General features: G+C 39.2%; 3 protein-coding genes across 3 annotated transcripts; 1 reads left to right on the plus strand and 2 right to left on the minus strand.

The window, feature by feature from the left end:
• Nucleotides 1-1,390: 1,390 nt before the first annotated feature.
• LOC306790131 (dynein regulatory complex subunit 4-like) lies at nucleotides 1,391-6,357 on the minus strand (the record flags this gene model as incomplete). Its single annotated transcript, XM_079286250.1, is given in 12 exon segments — nucleotides 1,391-1,456; nucleotides 1,559-1,624; nucleotides 1,709-1,741; nucleotides 1,745-1,918; nucleotides 2,072-2,152; nucleotides 2,368-2,466; nucleotides 2,640-2,842; nucleotides 2,935-2,989; nucleotides 3,117-3,317; nucleotides 3,708-3,905; nucleotides 4,900-5,004; nucleotides 6,271-6,357. Coding segments are annotated over 12 exon segments (1,368 nt in total).
• Nucleotides 6,358-8,889: 2,532 nt separating this feature from the next.
• Nucleotides 8,890-12,383, minus strand: LOC306795716 (transcription factor E2F5-like). The gene is made up of 8 exons (XM_079294311.1): nucleotides 12,292-12,383; nucleotides 11,667-11,823; nucleotides 11,234-11,343; nucleotides 10,964-11,119; nucleotides 10,780-10,823; nucleotides 10,067-10,131; nucleotides 9,659-9,974; nucleotides 8,890-9,020 (listed from the first exon to the last, which is right to left on the minus strand). The coding sequence occupies exons 2-8, from the start codon at nucleotides 11,817-11,819 to the stop codon at nucleotides 8,980-8,982; spliced, it is 885 nt and encodes a 294-aa protein (XP_079150437.1). The 5' UTR covers nucleotides 11,820-11,823; nucleotides 12,292-12,383; the 3' UTR covers nucleotides 8,890-8,979.
• Nucleotides 12,384-13,331: 948 nt separating this feature from the next.
• LOC306787023 (lysosomal protective protein) lies at nucleotides 13,332-19,955 on the plus strand. Its single transcript, XM_079282017.1, has 11 exons — nucleotides 13,332-13,568; nucleotides 13,704-13,815; nucleotides 13,907-14,044; nucleotides 14,131-14,289; nucleotides 14,984-15,075; nucleotides 15,514-15,598; nucleotides 15,689-15,841; nucleotides 15,918-16,063; nucleotides 17,005-17,167; nucleotides 17,256-17,345; nucleotides 17,453-19,955. Exons 1-11 carry the CDS (start codon nucleotides 13,399-13,401, stop codon nucleotides 17,534-17,536), a joined length of 1,392 nt encoding a protein of 463 aa, XP_079138143.1. The 5' UTR covers nucleotides 13,332-13,398; the 3' UTR covers nucleotides 17,537-19,955.
• The last annotated feature ends 22 nt before the right edge of the window (nucleotides 19,956-19,977 follow it).

The following is a 19,977-nucleotide window of genomic DNA, read 5'->3' on the forward strand; positions in this document are numbered from 1 at the left end:
CCATCTTCCAGTGGAAATATACGATAAATATCTCAAATCACCCCTAAAGTTAGATGATTTTTGCCATAATTTACTGACATTAAAAGCTGAAGAATTCATTATTTTGCATAATATTAATCTCTTGTTGTAATAGTTTTAATCCAAAAAATAACATACTATAACTCAACTTCCCTTTACAACAATGTTTTAGTAGTAAGCACTCGACAGTAACACACCCTTCAGCGATTGTTTTTTCCATTAAATCTAACAATAGTGTCGAGTATACTCCATCAATCAAATTAAATTGTAATTATCCGTGTTTGGTGGTAACTGAAAACATTTGCTACTGCTTACGAACATTCCTTCCCAGCAGTAATTATCAGTTCTCAAATGAATGCACAAATGAATGTATTTTTAGCCAATAAGATTTGTGTATAACTGTCCCCTAATGTGAGCTAGAATGATCACTAGTTTTACAGAGTGACATCAACGCCACATCCATTCTGAGAACGCAAATATCAAACTATAAATGCAAAAAAAGAATTGCTGTAATTCTGATACATAAGTTACAGAAACACTTATAACCAGAACTGTAAAGGACGTAACCAGAGGTTTAACCACACTAGTCATGCACATTCTGATAGCGGGCTATGAACACATCACTTTTCAAGGACAGACAGATTGCACAAACAGCCTAAATGGAGCAGATTCTCTGCTGGTTTGCTGAAAATGCTTTTTAAATATTCCATCATATTGTTGAAATCTATGACCTGCTAGTTGAAGGTTTTGAAAAGGCATGCATGGCTCTTGCATTACAAATGGTATGCGTAAGACACGTCTCGCTGTTAGCAGACCACGTCAGAGCAGCCCATATTCTGATTGTTGTTTGTTGAAAAAACGATGATGTCATATAATCTTTAATGATTCTGTGAACACAGAATGCAAATTACAGCAATCAAAAACCAGCCATGATGGAGAACTGTAACTAGCTCAGTCAATCAGTAACAGTAACTGCCATTTTAGCATTTGACGATGAAGTTGAGCTTCTTTTAAATCACATATTTAAACGTATTTAATTCTCGGTTAATTTTCGTATTTCATTATACATCTTAATGTATTGTCAGACACAGCAAAACAAAAATACATTTTTTCCTATGAACTATCTATGAAAGAATAAAAGAAAAATAAATAAACATCCCAAAATAGTTTATTTTCTTGAACAAACTAGTTCAAATGGAGTGAAGAAACACATTTACAACACGGGAAAATATGAGAAACGGTTGAGATTCTAATGAATCAGATGCAAAGAAAGTGAGATTTACTGTAAAGGGGTCGGCCTTTGGATTCATTGCGTCTCATTTTGGGGCAAACCCAAAATCAATTCCAGACTTTTCCCAATTAGCAGCTGATCTCAAATAGCTTTACGCAAAGCTCCTCCACACAAAGCTTCGTAGGTCAGCAGCAAATCCTTACGGGCCTGCCGGACACACAAGTATGAATATTACTACAAAATTGTATGTAACATCATCATTCATTTGACAAATGCATGACACTTCCAGGAAGTAAACACACTTCTTACCTGGGAAAGCTGAGCTTTTTTATACTCCAAGTTCTTGATGTAATTATTACTCGAGTCCAGATTTTTCTACAAGCAAAAACATGATTGTTTTACGTTTTTGTACAGAGGGCAATGTGCAATAAAACACACATTATTTTAGAGAAAATTCACCTCAATTGTGTGAGAGACCCCATCAAGAGCAGTTCAGTCCATGTTAGAGGCAGAAAGCACAGAGAGGAGCTGAGCCTGCGTCTTCTCCAGGCCGTCTGTCAGGCCTTTCAGCTTCTTTTCCAGCTGCATGCTCTTCCAATCTGCTCCATGCTGCACCCGCTGAATATTGTGAGTGAACGTCTTGTACAGCTCGTCCCTTTCTAGCTGAAGCTGTATGACATGTGCACAGACAAAAGCAAATGCAAAAACATTCACACAAATATTCAAAAGTAAAGAAGCATTTGGCCACGTCAGGTGTACATGAATCAAGCTAACATTTCAACGTGTCAACATAACACAGTGCAACTCAATCAAAGCATTTACCTTGCAGAATCTCTGTTCCAGTGTCTCATGATCCCGTTTCAGTTTATCCAGCTTCTTTTTCACAACCTTTTCTTTGACATCCTGTCAAAAACAGTGTCACAATTTGACCTTGTGCCCGTGTACAGCATGCTACATGTCAGGAACAATTAAGACACTGGCAGCAATAAATGTGAGTGCACAAAGTTTCAACTACAAACACGTTTAAAACGTAAAAAATATCCATATATACTACCAACAACCTTTTGTAATAAGAAGCATTTAATTTGTCTCTCAATTTCCGCGCTCTCCTCTAAGACTTTTGAGAGACGCTCAGCCATCTGTTTGTTCTCCGGCAGAAGGCAGGCCAGGTTCTTTTCCTTCTCCTTCTGTGTCTTCTGCAGCAATTCAATTTCTTCCTAAGAAAAGTCAATAAAACAAGTGAAGCCATGTGAAAAAAAAAACAGCTGGATCACGGGCATGTCTAATTGCACAAAAAAAAAAATCAACATAGTCATCAATAACTAAATTAATAATGTGTTGCCGGTGTAAACAAAACATCAGAAATGTCTCTGACTGTGAGCACTTATACCTTGAGTGAATCGTACACATTCAGTTCCTGTTCCAACCAAGTATTGAATGCTTCAAATTCAGTTAATGCTTTCTGGTGGTCTGCTACTAGAGCGCTGATGTGGCTGTTCCATTGATCTTCGTTCTCGCTGATCTTATTTTTTGTTATGTTGTCCAGCTGTTGTTGGTGCCGCTCCATCTTTTCCTCATACTTGGCCAGGATTTCTACTCAAATAGCGACACAAAACGAGGGCTCCTGTTTTGTTTCTGACAGCACGGGGTGTTGAATTCGACTCAAAATGAGATGAGTTCTTTACCTGCAATTTGCTTCTCCCCCCTGTTACGTGCTTTAGTCATTTCTTCGTCGTGTTTCTGTTGAGGTAAAAACAAAAGTGGTGTTTGTAGCATTGCCGCTCAATTGTTGCAATATATCAAAGTAAAGAGACACATTAAATCCACAGATCTTTAAGTGTAGAAAATAATAGTGTGTACTACAAACCAGTTCAAGCTCCTCGACAAGCTTTTCGTTGTCAAGCTCCTGCATGTCGACCATGACGGCCCTCATTTCCTTACGAAGCTCAGTCTCTAATTGTTCTTGCTCCTCCTGCACCACCTGTGTGGAGACTAAACCGTCTGCTTTTAACTCAGAGGTTGTGTTCAGGTGTTCACACAGGAGGTGCTTCATCTTCTGCTTGTACACCTGGTGGAAAAAAATGAATCAAATGTGCATTTTAAAATTAATTTAGCCCTTACATCTGTCAATGGATACTATTTGCTTCACAAATGACAAACTGGTACTCGTATCTGAACAAAAAGAATGCAATCACATGATTTTTCCTGACTTTTAAAGTTGAGAGGACAACCGGTACATGCCACTAAAAAAAACTACGGATGCACAATGGATTGTGGGATACTGAGGATAAAAAAATACACTGGCTGTGGATCAAACAAGGTTGCATCTACTGACTGCATTTAAAGATCCTTGTTACCTGTTACGGCATATTATGGCATAAAATAAAGACGTGGTCAAAATCTAGCCTGTGAATTTGGGTGCAGTTCGACTATAACTACACCTGTGTATTAACCTCACCTTGATCTCTATTTGGTGGCACCCCTCATCCTCCTCTATGTCCTTATCTAAATTCTTCTTTTCAGCCTTGACCTCCTCTAGTTTACTGTCTGTGATCCCCCAAAATGTGTGGATCTTGTCCCTCTCCAGCTGGAAGTAGTTTCTCTCTTCCCTCTCTCTGTCCAGGTCCTCTCGAAGGCGCACGATGTGCTTTTCCAGCTGAAATACAGAAATGTATTTTAGTGTGGGCATATGAGCCAGACGATCTCGATGACCGTGAAGCCAATTACCTCATTTATCCTAGTTGTAAATGTCAAAGTCCAATGTTTAGTTCACAGGGGGCAGTAATATAAATCAGACATATAATGTATGCTGTGGCTCTGGAGGAAAGTCTGAGAATCTTTTAAGATTCTGTTAACACAGCATGCATATTTGCAGTAAATAAAATAAGCAGTCATGGTGGAGAACAAAACTACGGTAGTCCTGTAAAGTTATTGTAAATAGCTTAACAAAGTATCAATAGCTGTTATCTCAGCTTCTGACTCTCGTGAAAATGATGTGGTTTGATTGTAGTTGCACTTCTTGTAAATCACATAATTAAGTGTATTCAATTGTAGAATAATTAATTATATCAATTTCAATACACATCTTTATATATGAACAGACGTACAGTAAAACAAAACTAAAATGCATCCCTGTCAACAAATTACAAAAAGCTAAGAGAAAAATATTACACAAAATATAAAGTCTTTTCTGAAACAAAGTTAAACCATTTTAGGGTAAAATAATTAGTCAAAACATTTATTAAATAAAGGCATTTCAACCAGACAAAAATTTGAGAAAAATAATCCAGATTCAGGGCTATCTAGGAATGGGCCTAGAGATTACCTATTCATAAGAAAAGGCCTGCAATAAAAAGTTGGAATTTAAACTTGATGAGCATTTCACCAGACAGGGAGGCTCTTACGAAAAGACACTTCAGGTCGTATCCAGTGTTTTGAGAACTTCACCCACACTAGGAACCCAAAGTCGAGATATCCCGGCCTCTGCTGCATTGATTTGGACCATTCTTATTTAAACCTGTCTCTTGGGAGTCCTCCAGCTGTATGTAAGGGCAAAACCAACTTGCTCACACACACACACACACACACACACACACACACACACACACACACACACACACACACACACACACACAACTTTAATCTCTGACCTGCTCCTTGGACAGCTCCTCCTTGGTGAATCCATCTATCAGTGTGGGCGTTTTTGCCTTTGCAGGCTTTTTACTTGAGCCTTTGCCTTTGCTGCTTTTGGGTGGCTGCAAAAAAGTCAACAAACAAGTTAAAAACTACCATCTATCAAACCTAGTGTATTTATTTAATGTTGTTATTGTGGGGAAGTAGCAACCCCAGTCTGCCTCTCATGAATGTAACATGACAACACCTTCTCATCTACATATATATAGACATATATATACATACATATATATATATTTTACTTGAGCCTTTGCCTTTGCTGCTTTTATATATACACACACATATATATATATATATATATATATGTGTGTGTATATATATATATATATATATATATATATATATATATATATGGGCCATTCTACCGAATTAGTTCAAAGTCCCACAACAAGAAAAAAAGTATTCAGACATAGATATTTACTAAGAATATGTCATGGTCTATTTACACCCAAGGCATTGAATTCGATAGCGATACGCTAAATATGTACAAAATCATCATTTATAGGGTACTTTCTATTGGGAAGTAGCTGTCCCCAACCCTGACATCTAAATTTCAATTTCTGTAAATAACACTTACAACTATTTTTAGATTTTGTTCAATGGTGTAATTTCAAAGATCTTTATGATTAAGTTTAAACAGAAGTTGTAAGATTTAGATTTATTGTGGGTTTAATTTTAAAATTAAAACACTATACCCAAAAAATCATGTCCCCAGTTTTCATGTCACTACCAAAACACAAGAGTTTTAGTCCATTGGCTGAGCCTGGTTTTCAGCCACACCCCTGCATTTTTGACCAGGCAGTGACACTGCATCCCTGTCCCTCATGGCTGAATGGTAAGTAGCTAAATCCCATACTTTTGATATTAATGTGTTCCAAAGTCTGAAAATCGGCATGTAACCTTAAGAATTGTCACTACCGAACACATATTCTCTTCAATTCAGTAAACTTTTTGGGGTTTTATGCAAAGTATTATGTTTTTATGATTCTTGATTGTGTGTACAATTCTTCAAAGAAGTGTATGCTAGCCATCCGCTTGCTAGCATTCTTCAGTTATGCTCAAAGTTAGCTAGAATTGTCACTCCCGAAACAGTCACTACTGAAACATATGGTAAAGTTTCCAGTTGATGACTTCACTGAAGACCTTGTTGGAAAGCGGTGTGTCATCACATATGATGATGACCCATATCCTGGAATCATTGAAGACATAGAAGAAGGTGATTTGTACATCTTTTCTTTTTTCCATGATATTTTTCTCATATTCCCATTCCCTTTGAATCACACTTTATTTCATAGTCTTATAAGATTCCTATACTTATCATATCTCACCCAATGTCCTTTTATTTTACCCGTTATCTGTCTGCAGGTGCCCTTGAGGTCAAAATCATGCACAACATTGGGCGAAACTGCTTTCATTGACGCGACTAGAGGACAAGATCTGGTACACAGTGGACAAGGTCCTCACCTTAATCCCTCCACCAGAAAACATCACACAGAGGCATGTCCAGATCAGCCCAAGAGTGTTCACCGCAGTATGTGAAAAACTAAATTTGTGAATGGATTTGTGATTATGTCTGACACTGAACCCCCTTAAACATACAGTACAACATAATATCAGTTATTTGTCAATGTTTTCTTGTTCTCTTTTACTGAACCCACTTGGGTAATTTTCCATTGATAAGTAATGTTTGTACTTTAAATGGTTCTGGATGAACAATTGTTATGTCTTCAAAAATAAAATGATTCTATTGACCACAAAACATTTGTGTTCGTAATATTCCCAACCTAATGAATGTTGTGATTTAAGATTGAGCAATAAGGTTGAGGAAATATGATACAACCTTGCAAACGAAATACAACCGAAACAGTGCAGTCACTACCGCAACACTGGATGTTTTATAAAAAATAAAGTATATTGAGTTATCAACGAAAATGTTATGATACTGATTGGTTTAATGTATGTTCAAGTTTATCAATCATCAACTCTGGAATCAATATGATCAGTATTATGCATTTTACAAAGAAATATTGCATCTAGATTTTGATGAATTGTAGAAATTGAATTTAGAAATTTGGTAAAGATGTCATTTTTATTGATTTAATTGTGAAAACCTTCAAGAAATATTTGGAAGAATACTCTTCAGAGAAGGGAAGGAAACATAATCTTAACAGGTTAATAATAATACTTTTTTACTTTAGTGTATTACTATGTTTCGGTAGTGACAATTTTTGGGAGAGGAAAAACATTCCAACACAGTCTGAAAATACAATATAAAAATGGACGGTTCTTTTACTAGATATGTATACTTTAGATATGGTACAATATATATACGGACAAAGTTTTGGGAATAAAACATACAAAATGAAAAACTATTTCCAACCTGACTTTGAACCAATTCGGTAGAATGGCCCACACATAGGCCTACAGACATCTACAGTCTATGGACAACACACGAGAAGCACACGCTATTCAACGTTACTGGCGCTCACTATGAACGTCCATTGTTGTGGTGAATTGATTTTAAAACGCTTTGCTTACCATCGTTTATGTATTGCGCGTGTAATACTGAGAGACGGCACAACGTGTTGATAGTTTCGAGAAGCTAGCTAGCCAGCACACCAGTTAGCACACAGAGAAGTCTGTCTCGAGCCTCGAGTTCCAAACATGCGTAGCCGTAGTAACACGAGCACGTGGCTATTGTGTGGTCAGATACCTCGGGGGGGGGGGGGGGGGGGGGGGGATTTATGGACAGTGTTGAATGCATTGCACCAGATGTAAACACAATGCTAGATCCATCTGTTGTCCCTGGGAGCTTTGACTACAGTTAATTTATTTGACAGGCTACTGTGTGTATTAGAGGACAAGAATGCACTAAATAAACATTTGTACAATTAAGTCAATATCTACAGATACAAAACGTGAATAAGACTTGCGATGACACCTAAGGACATAATTGGGAGTTGGTCTGTTGACAGCTTTAAGAATTAATTAATTGTTGGACGTTGGATGGTCGCTCACATTTCAAATAGGAAACTAGTTTTCTGGTGCTGATGATTTAATGTTACAAATATATGAAGGGTGACTGTCTTGTGGGGCTACACTGGATAGTAACTTCTATAACGGAATGAACATTTTTAAATATACATGACTGTTATCCCCCCCCCCCCCCATTTATATAGGGTATACATGTGTTTCAGAAAGAATAAATCATCTTGCGTTATCCTACTAAAAACAGCTTGTTTCTTTAACAGATACAAAAACTGAGAATATCAGGAAAAAGTGGGTTTGATGTGCATAATAGTCAAGGCACACCCTAATTTTTAGTTTGCAGAGAAAATAAGTATTTCACAAGGTTCATTTATTGTCATTGCACAACGAAATGCATTTGTAGGCCTATTTCACAAGAAAAACACACAGAAACCCCAAATTATATTATATGTGGAGGATGAATTAAGGTGTCTCACAGCCTGAAGAAGCTGCTCATTAGTCGGTGGTGCAGCTGACCTCATTTCTTGCAAGATGGGTGAACAGGCTGTGGCTCGGGTAGTCTTTTAATATCATGTGGTTAAATACCACTACATGAAATATAATAACTTAAAGTTACTGTTAATACTGAATAATATGAACCAAATGCATCTCAAATATGTCCTCATTCAGGCAGTCTACGGTATATATATATATAGGAGGATACATACAACTGTTGAGCCTCTTCACAAGGAGATCAGGGGGAACTGGCCACGGCTCTCGGCACGGTCCAGACTGAAATATCTCAACAAATACCGGATGGATTGGCGCAACATTGTGTGCCGACATTCATACTCCCCAGAGGATGAATCCTACTGTTGTTTGTATTGGACTGTATACAATTGCAAAGTATTTACATTAGTTTCTGCTTCTCAGTATGTGAATGAGGTAGACACAATGTTGAAAATCATTTGTTTAATATTTGTTATAATCAAATAACTAATTAAAAACAGGCAACTATGTACATTTCTTGAGTAAACTGCTTTCTTTGAAGTCCTTAAAGAGGTTTATGGTCAAACATTGAGCATGGGGGTGTCAATGAGGTCCGAGAGGCCTTCTTGTTCAGATCGAGGCGGAGATAGACGGAGGGGAGAAAAAACTGAAAAGCAGAGGAAACCACGATTAATAGAAATATGATAGATATAAATAAAATATATATAGGAAGTGAGATATAAACCACACTTACCATCAGAGGCTATAAGATTCTTCAGAAGATCTGCATTCATTATTGCTACAAAACGAGGGAAGACACACTTCTACATTAGTATACAGCCATATAAACTGACATGAGAATCTAAAGAACATTAATAATTCAGAGACACGACATACAACACGAGCCCTACCTTTGGTCGGGAGTAGTAAGTCCTGCAGTTCTTTTGATAAACCTCGCACTGGAAAAAAACATCAATGTAAAAGCCCTCAGCAAAGACAGAAGCATGCATGAGGCATGAAGACACTATTGTGTAAGTATGCAGGACATCATCAAGCACACAGAGATAGACACTGCAGAGCCAGACACCACCATGACATACAACTGATCAGCTCCACGTCTGTCTTATCGCCGTCTCAGTTCGGATAGGGAGGATGAGTGAGCCAATTTACTAACAAGTTCAAGCCAAAATGGAGTCTTCGGTTTCTGTTTCTATTTCAACAGAAACACACTTCAGAACTGGTACTAACTAAAGCACTCACGTTCAGATGAATCGGTTCTGTTCGGCTCGGCACTCGAACGTGACGACGGCTGAAGGTGCAGCATGTCCTCTATGAATGTCCTTCTAGATTTGGTGCCATGTTTGATGTTAGCTGAAGCCTGACACGGCGCGATGCTGCCTTCGGTCTCGTCTGAAGTGAACATGGCTGATTTGGCGCTCCGTAAAAGTTCTGCCGGCAGCGGGACTGGCAGCACGATAGGAACAGAGCTGACAGAGAGTTTGTTCAGAAGTACAACATCTATCGGTCCATTGATGCTTTTCAGATAGATCTGGTACTTTGCTGGGCAGTTCGGGACCTGAAAGAAGATTCATGCACAGACGAAATCATCCCATCTGTATGAAAAGGAAGCAAATAAACTACACTAGGTTCAATCGATGCAGAACTTACAGCTTTGGGAATGGGCACATCTAGCTGTGTGCCACATGGAGCTTGTACTGCCAAGAGAGTATTGCCTGAAAAAAAAGGAAAAAGAGAAGAGTGAAAATCATTTATTCTGGTCTGTACATGAAGAAATGTTAGTGGTTCGTTATGCCTCTACATGAACAAACTGAAACAATGTCAGCCGTTGTGGTGATGCAAGTGCCATCATTAACTTATACAGCTGTGTTCGCCCAGCTGTGTTGATATCACGCCAACTAGGAAAACATCCGTTGACTCTAAACAGCAATCTATTTTGACAATTCTACAACTTGACTGTTCAGAGCTGCAACGCTCCTGGAACACATTTCTAGTTACTGCACAGAAATCATAGAGTAATAATAACAGTTTTTAACTCTGGATTTATCTCCCATGAGGACTTCATGAAAAGTCCACATATGTTGGTGTACATTTATATTTAACAAGTTGGAAGAGATTGTTGGTTTTTAATCTTGAATCTCTGGAGTTGTCCTACAGATGCATCAATCAGTGCAACTCAACAGCAGCAGAGATGAGGGAGGAAGAGGTTTTCTGAGGAGACGTTTGTCAAAAAGCAGGGCAAGGGTGTGCATGCAACTCTACTGACTCTCACCACCACTCTGTTTGGATTATTTGCTGTATTAAAAAAAAAAAAAACCTATGCAGACACAAGAATGTACACAGAAAAAAACCCTGCAACTTACCGCTGAAGCAGTTGCAGATATCGTCATGATTCACGTAGGTCAGAGTTGATTCGAGTCAAGGCTCAGTTTGAAATACCACATTATTTTCAGTTTTAACTCTACCGTTAAAGCAAGAAAACGTAACACGTTTCAAACAAACGCGTAGATTGCAGCACTCGTTGCTATGTCTTTGTTCAAAGGATATTGGCTGCAGTCTTCTCTTGTGTTTCTGGTGCTCTGCTCAACCCAGAATTTCTGCTGGTCCAACATAATTTCCTTCCGCTCCAAGTCCTTCAGCTCCGCCCTCAGCGCCATCACTCTGTTGGTTACTCTGTATGCATTTTCTCCTGGCAATGTGCCACTTGAAGAAGAAGCAAAAAGCATATTTGTATTGTAAAACATATATTTTGCACGACACTCTTTGACACACGGCCATATCCAGATGCATGCACACAAGGCAAAGTTAAAAACTTACTTCCACTTTACAATGCTCTTGGACATTTTCACAATCACACCAACGCCCTCCAAAACATTTGTGATGTCGTAGATTCGCCTTTTCTCTCCGACAGCCAGGACCCTGATGGCCTGTAAGAAGGTAAAAACAGCCCACTGAGCCTCATCTCTCTCATCCTTTGATGAGTTTTGTTTACTCTATGATCTGTGTCCCAGCCAACTATACCGACACATTCACGGGTCAATTAAGGAAAACCCAATTAAGCGCCAACTGCACTAAAAATAACATTTCTGACAAAGCATCCAAAAGCAACATTATAAAAATGTCTTATTTGCTGGTGCACATAGCAATCTCTTATTTGAAAGTGTTGTGTCATTATATTCATTGTCCAAATACAATGAAACATCTCCAGTGATGAGATCGGTGTTTGTTGTACCGGTCTACGCTCACTTACGTCTCTCAGGTCCAGCACACCGCCTTCAGCTTCTTGTAACAAGCTGACAAACCTCGTGGCGAGCAGAGTCAGGCTCCTCCGGCTTCTCTGGTATTTGGGTTCTGACGTGGTGGACTCTCCGTCTGGACTATGTGGGCTACCTTCAAGATCCATTCTCCTGCACGTGAGAGCAGATCAAATGAGTCCCCGGAACCTCCGTGTTCTGTGATGTTTGAATCACCTGCAGAGAGCCCGCTTCACGCAAACAGAAATAGTGTTCTTCAAAATAAAAGTCTCATCTGGGTTTGAGCCACAATTTGTAGTTTGATATTGATTTGAATAACGTTACATCTTGGAAGGAACACTTTTTGGGGAAAAAACAACATTGTCACGTACTTGTCTCTACTTTCATCGCAGATAGTTTCTCTCTGACGCAGATTTATCGTGAAAGGTTTGTATCGGAAATACTAACATTATTTGTATGTTTTCCCTCTTTCATCGCCAATACCACTGTTTATACAAATTGTTTCATGTGTTGTGTCACGTTTCATTGTTCGAAAGCGCGCTTACACACGCATACGAACAGGCTGTCTACATGACCGCAGCACAAAGCGTGGAAGTTACGATAAATAAGTTTTTAACTCACCTGGATGGTGTAACGGTAACGTTACAGAGTTGCTGCCGACGGTGCTAAGCTGACGTTAGCAGTCCAGACGACGACAACTGATCGTATTTAACGTTAAAGCAGACACTATAGATTTTAAATTGAGATTCACGTGGGCAGGTACACTTATCCACAATTTACATCAGATCTTAAGCCAAAGTCTACTGTCCCACTTTACTGTTGTCCCTCCCCCACGGTTGTGGAAGTTAGGCGCCTGTTTTTTCGAGCAGCCTGCCTTCACAATAAAAGCCCGACCATTTGAGCCACCACAATAAAATCCTCTCTCACTAAAATCATTACACAAGTTTGAAAGGGCACCCCGGAAGTTATGTTAACTTAATTATTCATTTTATATGTATTCCACCTACTTTAAGCTTTAAAACTAGTCCAGTGACACTCAGAAGTTTGTTTGACATATTTGTGTTATCCTCAGATATTTTGCAATCAATTAAATGACCAAAACCATGCAGTTAACCAGTGTTGTTTGGGGCCATTGCTCAGTTGGTAATCGAGGGAAGTGCTCCTAAACTCATTAGTTAAAGTCATTCGAAAGAACTGTTATTTGTTCTGATTTATTTTTCTAACTAATATAGTGATTGTATTTATTTCTCAATCAATCTTTTAAAATGTGTTTAAAGTGGTTTCTATCAATTTGTTGTATCAATTTGTCAAGTTTTTGTTTCTGTATATTCTGTTATTTAAACTAGAGATGGCACATATATAATATATGCACTTCAATCCAAATTGCAATGTATTTTGTTTAATTTGGCCTGAAATAGCCTGTTATGATAATTTTGCATTGCTTTAGTATGAGTATGTTCCTCGAGCTGTACCGTAAAAGTTTTCAATCAGAAGTTTATAGGGTGCACTGATTTTAATTGATGATGATAATAACTCAATAAACCTGTTTCAAACACGTCACACCTACACATGCTTTGTTTGAGTCAGGCGCTGGTCACGTGACCCACAGTAGCAGTCATATGACGTTCCGGATAGTCCTCTGTATTTGGAGCAACCGCTGACCACGGTAGAGGAAGTTACTGCAGAGAAACCACGTCTTCGGTGTGTAGTTTGGGGTAGATTTCAAAGATGTTCGCGACTGGTTTGTTGGTGTGTTTGCTGGCCGTGTTTCCGCTCGTCTCGCGGGCTCAGTACGCTCCTGATGAGGTGATCCACCTGCCCGGTATGTCGTTCAAACCGAACTATCGACAGTGGTCTGGTCACATCCAGGCACGACCCGGAAAATTTCTCCACTATTGGTAAGAAACATCAACCGAATGCGGTTCCGCAATACGCCTCACTTAGATCCTCTTCTGTTGAGCGCCAGGAGTGGAGGCATGTGGGACCTTTTCAGTTTGTCATGCGGTCTGTAACGAACCCTGGTGGTCCTGCAGGTTTGTAACTTCTCAGAGGGACCCAGTCAAAGACCCTGTGGTGCTCTGGCTGAATGGAGGCCCAGGCTGCAGCTCGCTGGATGGGTTCCTGTCAGAGAATGGACCACTTCATGTGAGCGGGCTAACTTTGTGCACAAAACTAAGCGCACACTGAACTTAATATTACAATTGATGGAATTGGCATTGTTTAATTTCAATTTCAGGTGAATGACAACGGGGCCACACTGTATGAGAACACATTCAGCTGGAACAAGATTGCCAATGTGCTGTATCTAGAATCTCCAGCAGGAGTGGGATATTCCTACTCTGATGACAAAAAGTATGCCACCGATGATGACCAGGTGAGTTCAGGGACTGACTGGCTATAGCTTTGAAAAGTATAGGCATGACTAGAAAGTATGTTCCATTTCACGTGTTCTTTTCTTAGGTTGCTGATGATAACTACAAAGCCCTGCAGAGTTTCTTTGCCAAGTTCCCAAATTTCACTCAAAATGAGTTCTTCATCTTTGGGGAAAGTTATGGTGGCATTTATGCGCCAACCCTCAGCCTGCGTGTGGCTACTGGAGCTGCCAAAATCAACTTCAAGGTGAGATGCTTCATGCAACGCAGTGGTGGAATGTAACTGGAGTCGATTTCTTTAAATTTTAAGGTACTTTCCTCAGTATTTACATTCTCTGCAATTTACTCCAACATTTCAGAGGAAAATGTTGTCTTTTTTTAATCCTGTTTGTCTGATAACTTAGTTACTATTCAGATAAATAATACAATACATAATCACCAAATACATTCTGAAGTATTATAAGATCTGATTATTTGAATTCACAAGCTGTCTGTGTATAAAGTAATCAACTTTAGCCCCACCTTTCCCGCTGCAGCATTAACGCATCAATGAACACATTAATGTGTTAATAATAATAATAATTAAATGATATTAAAATGTGATGCTGAAATAGACATTTGGTTCTTTAAGCATATGTTGATTGTCATACTTTTCTACATAAGTAGAACTTTGAATGTATGACTTGTAACAAATTATTTCTACACTCATCACTCGGTTGTATTGCTACTTTTACTTCAGTAATGAAGTGGAATACTTCTTTACCTTCTCAGGTAAAGTTCTCTTGAGCCTCAGATCCACTGCTCAGTATCGGTACCACCACCAGAATGCAGTTTCATGATTGTCGAGATGTTGTTTTGTGAAACCCAGAAGATACTTTTGCAGTAAAGAAGACGTGTATTCTAAATACAAACATCTATCCTGAATACACTTTTCTTTCCAGGGCTTTTCAGTGGGAAATGGTCTCAGCAGCTATGCGCTCAATGACCAAGCCTTGATCTTCTTTGGTTACTACCACGGCCTCTTTGGAGAAGAGTAAGTGGTTCTTTGCAATGCCAACAGAAGCGAGTATTCCCCTGGTTCATTCAGCAATGATGCACACTACGTGCATAACCTCTAGTTTGAAATGATGGTTGACACACTCTGGGACAAACATGAGGTTTCAAAACACAGAACTGAAAGAGCATAGTCAGTTTCACAAGTCCCATTATACGCATGCCTTCTGATTGTAAATTACTTTTATATAAAAGTAATTGACAATCTGTAAGGAGGAACAGCAGAGTATTCTAATGTTTTCTTAAGAGTCCTTTTCTTTGCTGAATGCTAGAAGTCCAAAGGAAAAACACCACAATGTACTTTTGTAGTTCTAATTCTGCCACAGAAATGAATAAGTGATTGCGTGTGGAGGCCCTCATGCTACTGGTTGACAAGAAGTTATGTGGATGCCGTTGTAACGCTATGTTTTATGTTCAGTCTGTGGCGAGATCTGAACATAAATTGCTGTGACAAGGGGACCTGTAACTTCTACAACTCCAGCTCAAAGCTCTGCAATACGCTGGTACGTGTGCACTGCTGCTTTACAGTTCAGCTGGGCATTTCTGGCGCGACCCGACGACTGAGCTTTGACTTTGTCCTCGTCTCCCTTCAGGTCAATGTGGCCTTTGGTATTGTGTATAATAGCGGGCTGAATGAGTATGCCCTTTACTTGGATTGCGAGGGTGGCAGAAGATTCCACAGAGGCTACGAGAGGACCATGAGTCACCTGTTTAAGAACTACAGGAAACATCAACACACCCACAAGGTGAGTGCCGCTCGCCCATGCACCTGTGCTTTAAGTTATTGTCTTGAGGGCGATAATGATTATTTTTTTAATGAAGTTTTCAGATGGCGTGTCTCCCTTCGTGTCTCTGGGAGATGTCCCTCCCTGCATCAACAGTACGGCTCAGCTAAACTGGCTGAATCGAGGCGATGTGAGGAAAGCCTTGCACATTCCAGATACACTGCCACCATGGGACATCTGCAGGTATGTTGCAGCTAAACGATGCATGTGATGTCACCAATACAAGTAAAGGCAGCTGTGACTCCTTGTTGATAGTATTGTTCCATGTGATTAATGTATAAACTACAAATTGTCTATGGAAAGATAACAAAACAAAAGTGTCGGTGGTTAATCTATAGCTGTCCAACATGGACATCAAAGATTATATCTTTTCTCATTCTATAGACACAATAACCTGCTCATCTCGCCTTTCAATGTCACAGGAAGAATGCTCATTTGCACCTGTACGCTGCAGTTTGCTACATGTGCATTTGACTCTCAGTGAATCAGACATTTAGTCATAAAATGCAGCAATTTTATGAAATGGAAAAAGTGTGCAGATCACAGTAAAACAAGACTAGGTGGCTCTGAGGCAGAGCTTTGAGCTAAATGCTAACATCAGCATGCTAACCTGCTGATTTTAAGAAGGTAGACTGTTTCCTTGGGTTAGTCAAATAAACTAAAAAGGGCAACTGAGGCTGATGGGAATGTCTTTAGTTTTGCAGATATTTGGTCATAAACCAAAGTATTGTACAAATTGAAATAATGACCTTTTTTATGATAGAGCTAGATGAAAAGTCAGGGGATCACCGAAGAGACTTCAATAAATCCTGAGTGGGACAATCATTTATTGATGTACCAAATTTCATGTCAGTCTATCCACTATTTGAGAAGCTTCACTCCAAACATCTGGTGGCACCAGAGGAGCTCTGCAGGATTCATGCCGCTAGCATGGCTCAAGCGTTCAGACTGTCGCTGCTGTTAACGTTTTAAGGCGACATGTGCACATCCACCAGGTGCCTGAGCAAACGGGAGGGATTATGACAATAACACTGTTTACTGAGGCGTTCCCCTCTTTTCTGTGTGGAATTAGGAACACGTCAACCATGATCATACTGTACTCTAAACCTTTTCTTCGTTGACAGTAATGACGTTGGGGCGCAATATCGCAACCTGTACCCGACAGTGAAGGAGGTGTATCTGAAACTGCTCTCTCTGGGCCTCCGGGCGCTCGTCTACAACGGAGACACCGACATGGCCTGCAACTTCCTGGGAGACCAGTGGTTTGTGGAAGACCTCGGACTGAAGGTAGGGACTTTAATTTTAGGAATTTTTTTTTTTTTTTAAACTACAAGCAGATGCACTTCTTAATACTACTTTAAATGAATGTTCTCAGCCAACCACTCGGTACCAGAACTGGCTTCACGATGAGCAGATTGCTGGGTTTTACCAGCAGTATGGAAACCTCACTTTCCTGACAGTCAAGGTAACCACCAGTGTGTCTTTAGTTTGTGCCACAAGAAGCATGGCTGTCCTGTTTCACGTTGATGGTGTGGTTGCATTGCAGTGAAATCCCACTGTTCTCTGTTTCAGGGTGCAGGTCACATGGTTCCTCAGTGGGCTCCAGGTCCAGCCTTCCACATGTTCCAGTCGTTCATCACGAATGGCTCCTATTGAGCCATGATGGAGGCTGCTGAATGTAATATCCCGGTACTTATCACTTGTGAGATGGTACAGTGTTCTCAGGGAAGAGGATTTTGAAGGGAAAGGGACTATTGGGGCACTTGTTTTCATCTATATTGTTCACACCTGCAGTGAAGTGTGTTGAGTATTTGGAGGGAGACCTATCTGTGCTTGGCTTTGCACCACTCTATCTATCTATCTATGCATGCCACCATTGAGGAATTTAAATCCTTTTTAGACGGTCTCCATTTTTAGAGGACCACAAATGTGAATAAAATCACTTGATTGCTTTTTATTTTGGAGTTTTGTGCCTCAAGTCTGGTTCCAGCACCTGCTCAGTTGGTTGAGGTGATCTGACTGATTTGGGCTGTTATCGTGACTCTTATTTAGCCTTAAACTCCTTGGTGGTCTTTAAGATTATTTTACTGTATTATCCTGAAACTTGATAACTACTTGTACAAGTCTTTTACAATTTAATGGAGAGAACCATGCATAAAGTCGGTGCTTGACCTGTTTCATATTTTATAAAATGCCAAAACAGAATTTGTCTTTGTCCAAATACTACTGCGCTTGATCAAATTAAGTGATTTTCTGTGGCACTGATGTAAAGATGTATCTAAAGCTTTATCCTGGTGTTTTTCTTTTAAGCAGAGGTGTGAGTAATGTGATTGTACTGAAGTTAAATGAGAAACTAACTTCACTTGTATTTGTCTTTATTAAGTGTTTTAAACTGCCAGCAACACATGACTCATGATATATTTATATTCACATGCCTTGATTGTAGCTAATTTATTGAAATGTCAAAGTATTTCCATTAAAACTTGAAACATAGTAAATCATAAATGCACCCGGCATTCACTAATGACCACATTAACTATAGTCTGCAGCACCAAAAAGATAAGAAACAATAAAATCAATTCTTATTCAAACAGACATTTTAATGAAATAAATCTGAGGTTGAAGTTGTTCCTCACAGAAAGCGTTACTGTTTCTATCTCTAGCTTCTTTTCCTTTTCAAGTAATTGGTTTTTGGGTCAACAGTGACTAATGCAATATAATTGCGTCAAATAATCCCTTTAAGCTTGTAAATAAAACACATATTGCTGGGTTTCATAAAACAGTAAATGTCTACAACATGCTTGACATACCCAAAAATATTGCGTCACTGTAAGTAAACCTTTAACATTTTCCTGATTTTAGTTGTATGTCTGCTACATTTGAGCTTTGTTGAAAGACTAATTCAAAATGACTGGCTGAGGATCATTCGTGTTAAATCGATACGCTCTTGAATATTGGGGCATAAAGCAACAAAAGCTCACATTTTGGTCTTGGTTAAACATAAGCAGCAAATAAATGATTTCTGATTTCTAACTTCAGCTTAAAACAGTCTGCAGTGGTGTGAACGGATTCAAGTAAATGCAACTGACTGTAGCCTGAGCAGAGTCCAACTGTTTTCTGTAAACAATGCACAAACTGATTATGTAGGTTACATACATTTTTGCTTACATTCATTAACACCGTATTGTTTTACAACCCACCCTGCAGGTTATTGGGGTTTTCATATCCTGAATGTGGACACTCGGATCTGTTCATGGTGTTTGGGGAGGCACACTGCTGTGGTTTTCAGTCGGGCAGTTGACTGTTTTGCACATTGCAGTAACTCATCTTATTAAAGGCCGGCAGGCTAAAGTGTAACTTTGCACTTTCACAAAACAGCAAATATTTCCCCTCCAAGCAAAGTATAAAATCCTCATGATACGTCTACCTTATAGAATATATAAGGAATCAGAACTAAAAAAATAAATCACTCAAATGCCTTCCTGAATTCATGTTCATAGTTGAAAACTATTGACTATCAAAGAATACAAAAATCAAGCCTTTAACTGTCCCACCCTGCAGTTATCGCATCACTCAATGATTCTGTGTGTGCAAACGTATCACTGCATTACAGAGAAGAGATTAAATCATGAATATATGTAAACCATCAGCAACATAAAGTCTGGCCCTGGATTAGACCTGGGAACCACAGCTCGTCATTTTCAAAAAGAAACATTTCCATGCAAGTTAAAATACACAAATTGGTACAATTTCCTTATTAAAATCAATTTGATTGTACGATCTTTGTATACAAAGTCCTTCAGCGCTTGTAAACAGAACAGGAATGTGTTGCCCGTACAGGGTCCAGAGAAACTGTTTCACTGTTAAAAGCACCATAAAAATATAAAACATGCAAATTAAACTGAACACAAAATAAAAGGCAACGTGTCTGAAGTCATTTGGCATTGTGTCTCTGACTGAATGAAGAGCTGTGGAGCTTTAACTCAGCACGGAGCAGGAATGTGACATGCTGCAGAGGATTCTTTAAAATGAGTGTCATGACATGAGATGCTTCTTCTTTATCAGTAGTTCAGAATAGCAGCACAGGAATTAGCAGC

This window comes from Melanostigma gelatinosum (genome assembly GCF_949748355.1).
Source record: "Melanostigma gelatinosum genome assembly, chromosome: 2".
Lineage (NCBI taxonomy): Eukaryota > Metazoa > Chordata > Actinopteri > Perciformes > Zoarcidae > Melanostigma > Melanostigma gelatinosum.

Bases quoted from the DNA above. Each gene is read 5' to 3' on its own strand.
- LOC306795716 (XM_079294311.1), bottom strand. From the start codon at position 11,819: ATGGATCTTGAAGGTAGCCCACATAGTCCAGACGGAGAGTCCACCACG. The intron at 11,120-11,233 runs GTAAGTTTTTAA...TTCTTCTTCAAG, and splicing joins AAGAGCATTGTAAAGTGGAA to TGGCACATTGCCAGGAGAAA. The intron at 10,132-10,779 runs GTAAGTTGCAGG...CTTTTTTTTCAG, and splicing joins TATCTGCAACTGCTTCAGCG to GCAATACTCTCTTGGCAGTA.
- LOC306787023 (XM_079282017.1), top strand. From the start codon at position 13,399: ATGTTCGCGACTGGTTTGTTGGTGTGTTTGCTGGCCGTGTTTCCGCTC. The intron at 14,290-14,983 runs GTGAGATGCTTC...TTTTCTTTCCAG, and splicing joins CTGCCAAAATCAACTTCAAG to GGCTTTTCAGTGGGAAATGG. The intron at 15,599-15,688 runs GTACGTGTGCAC...GTCTCCCTTCAG, and splicing joins CAAAGCTCTGCAATACGCTG to GTCAATGTGGCCTTTGGTAT.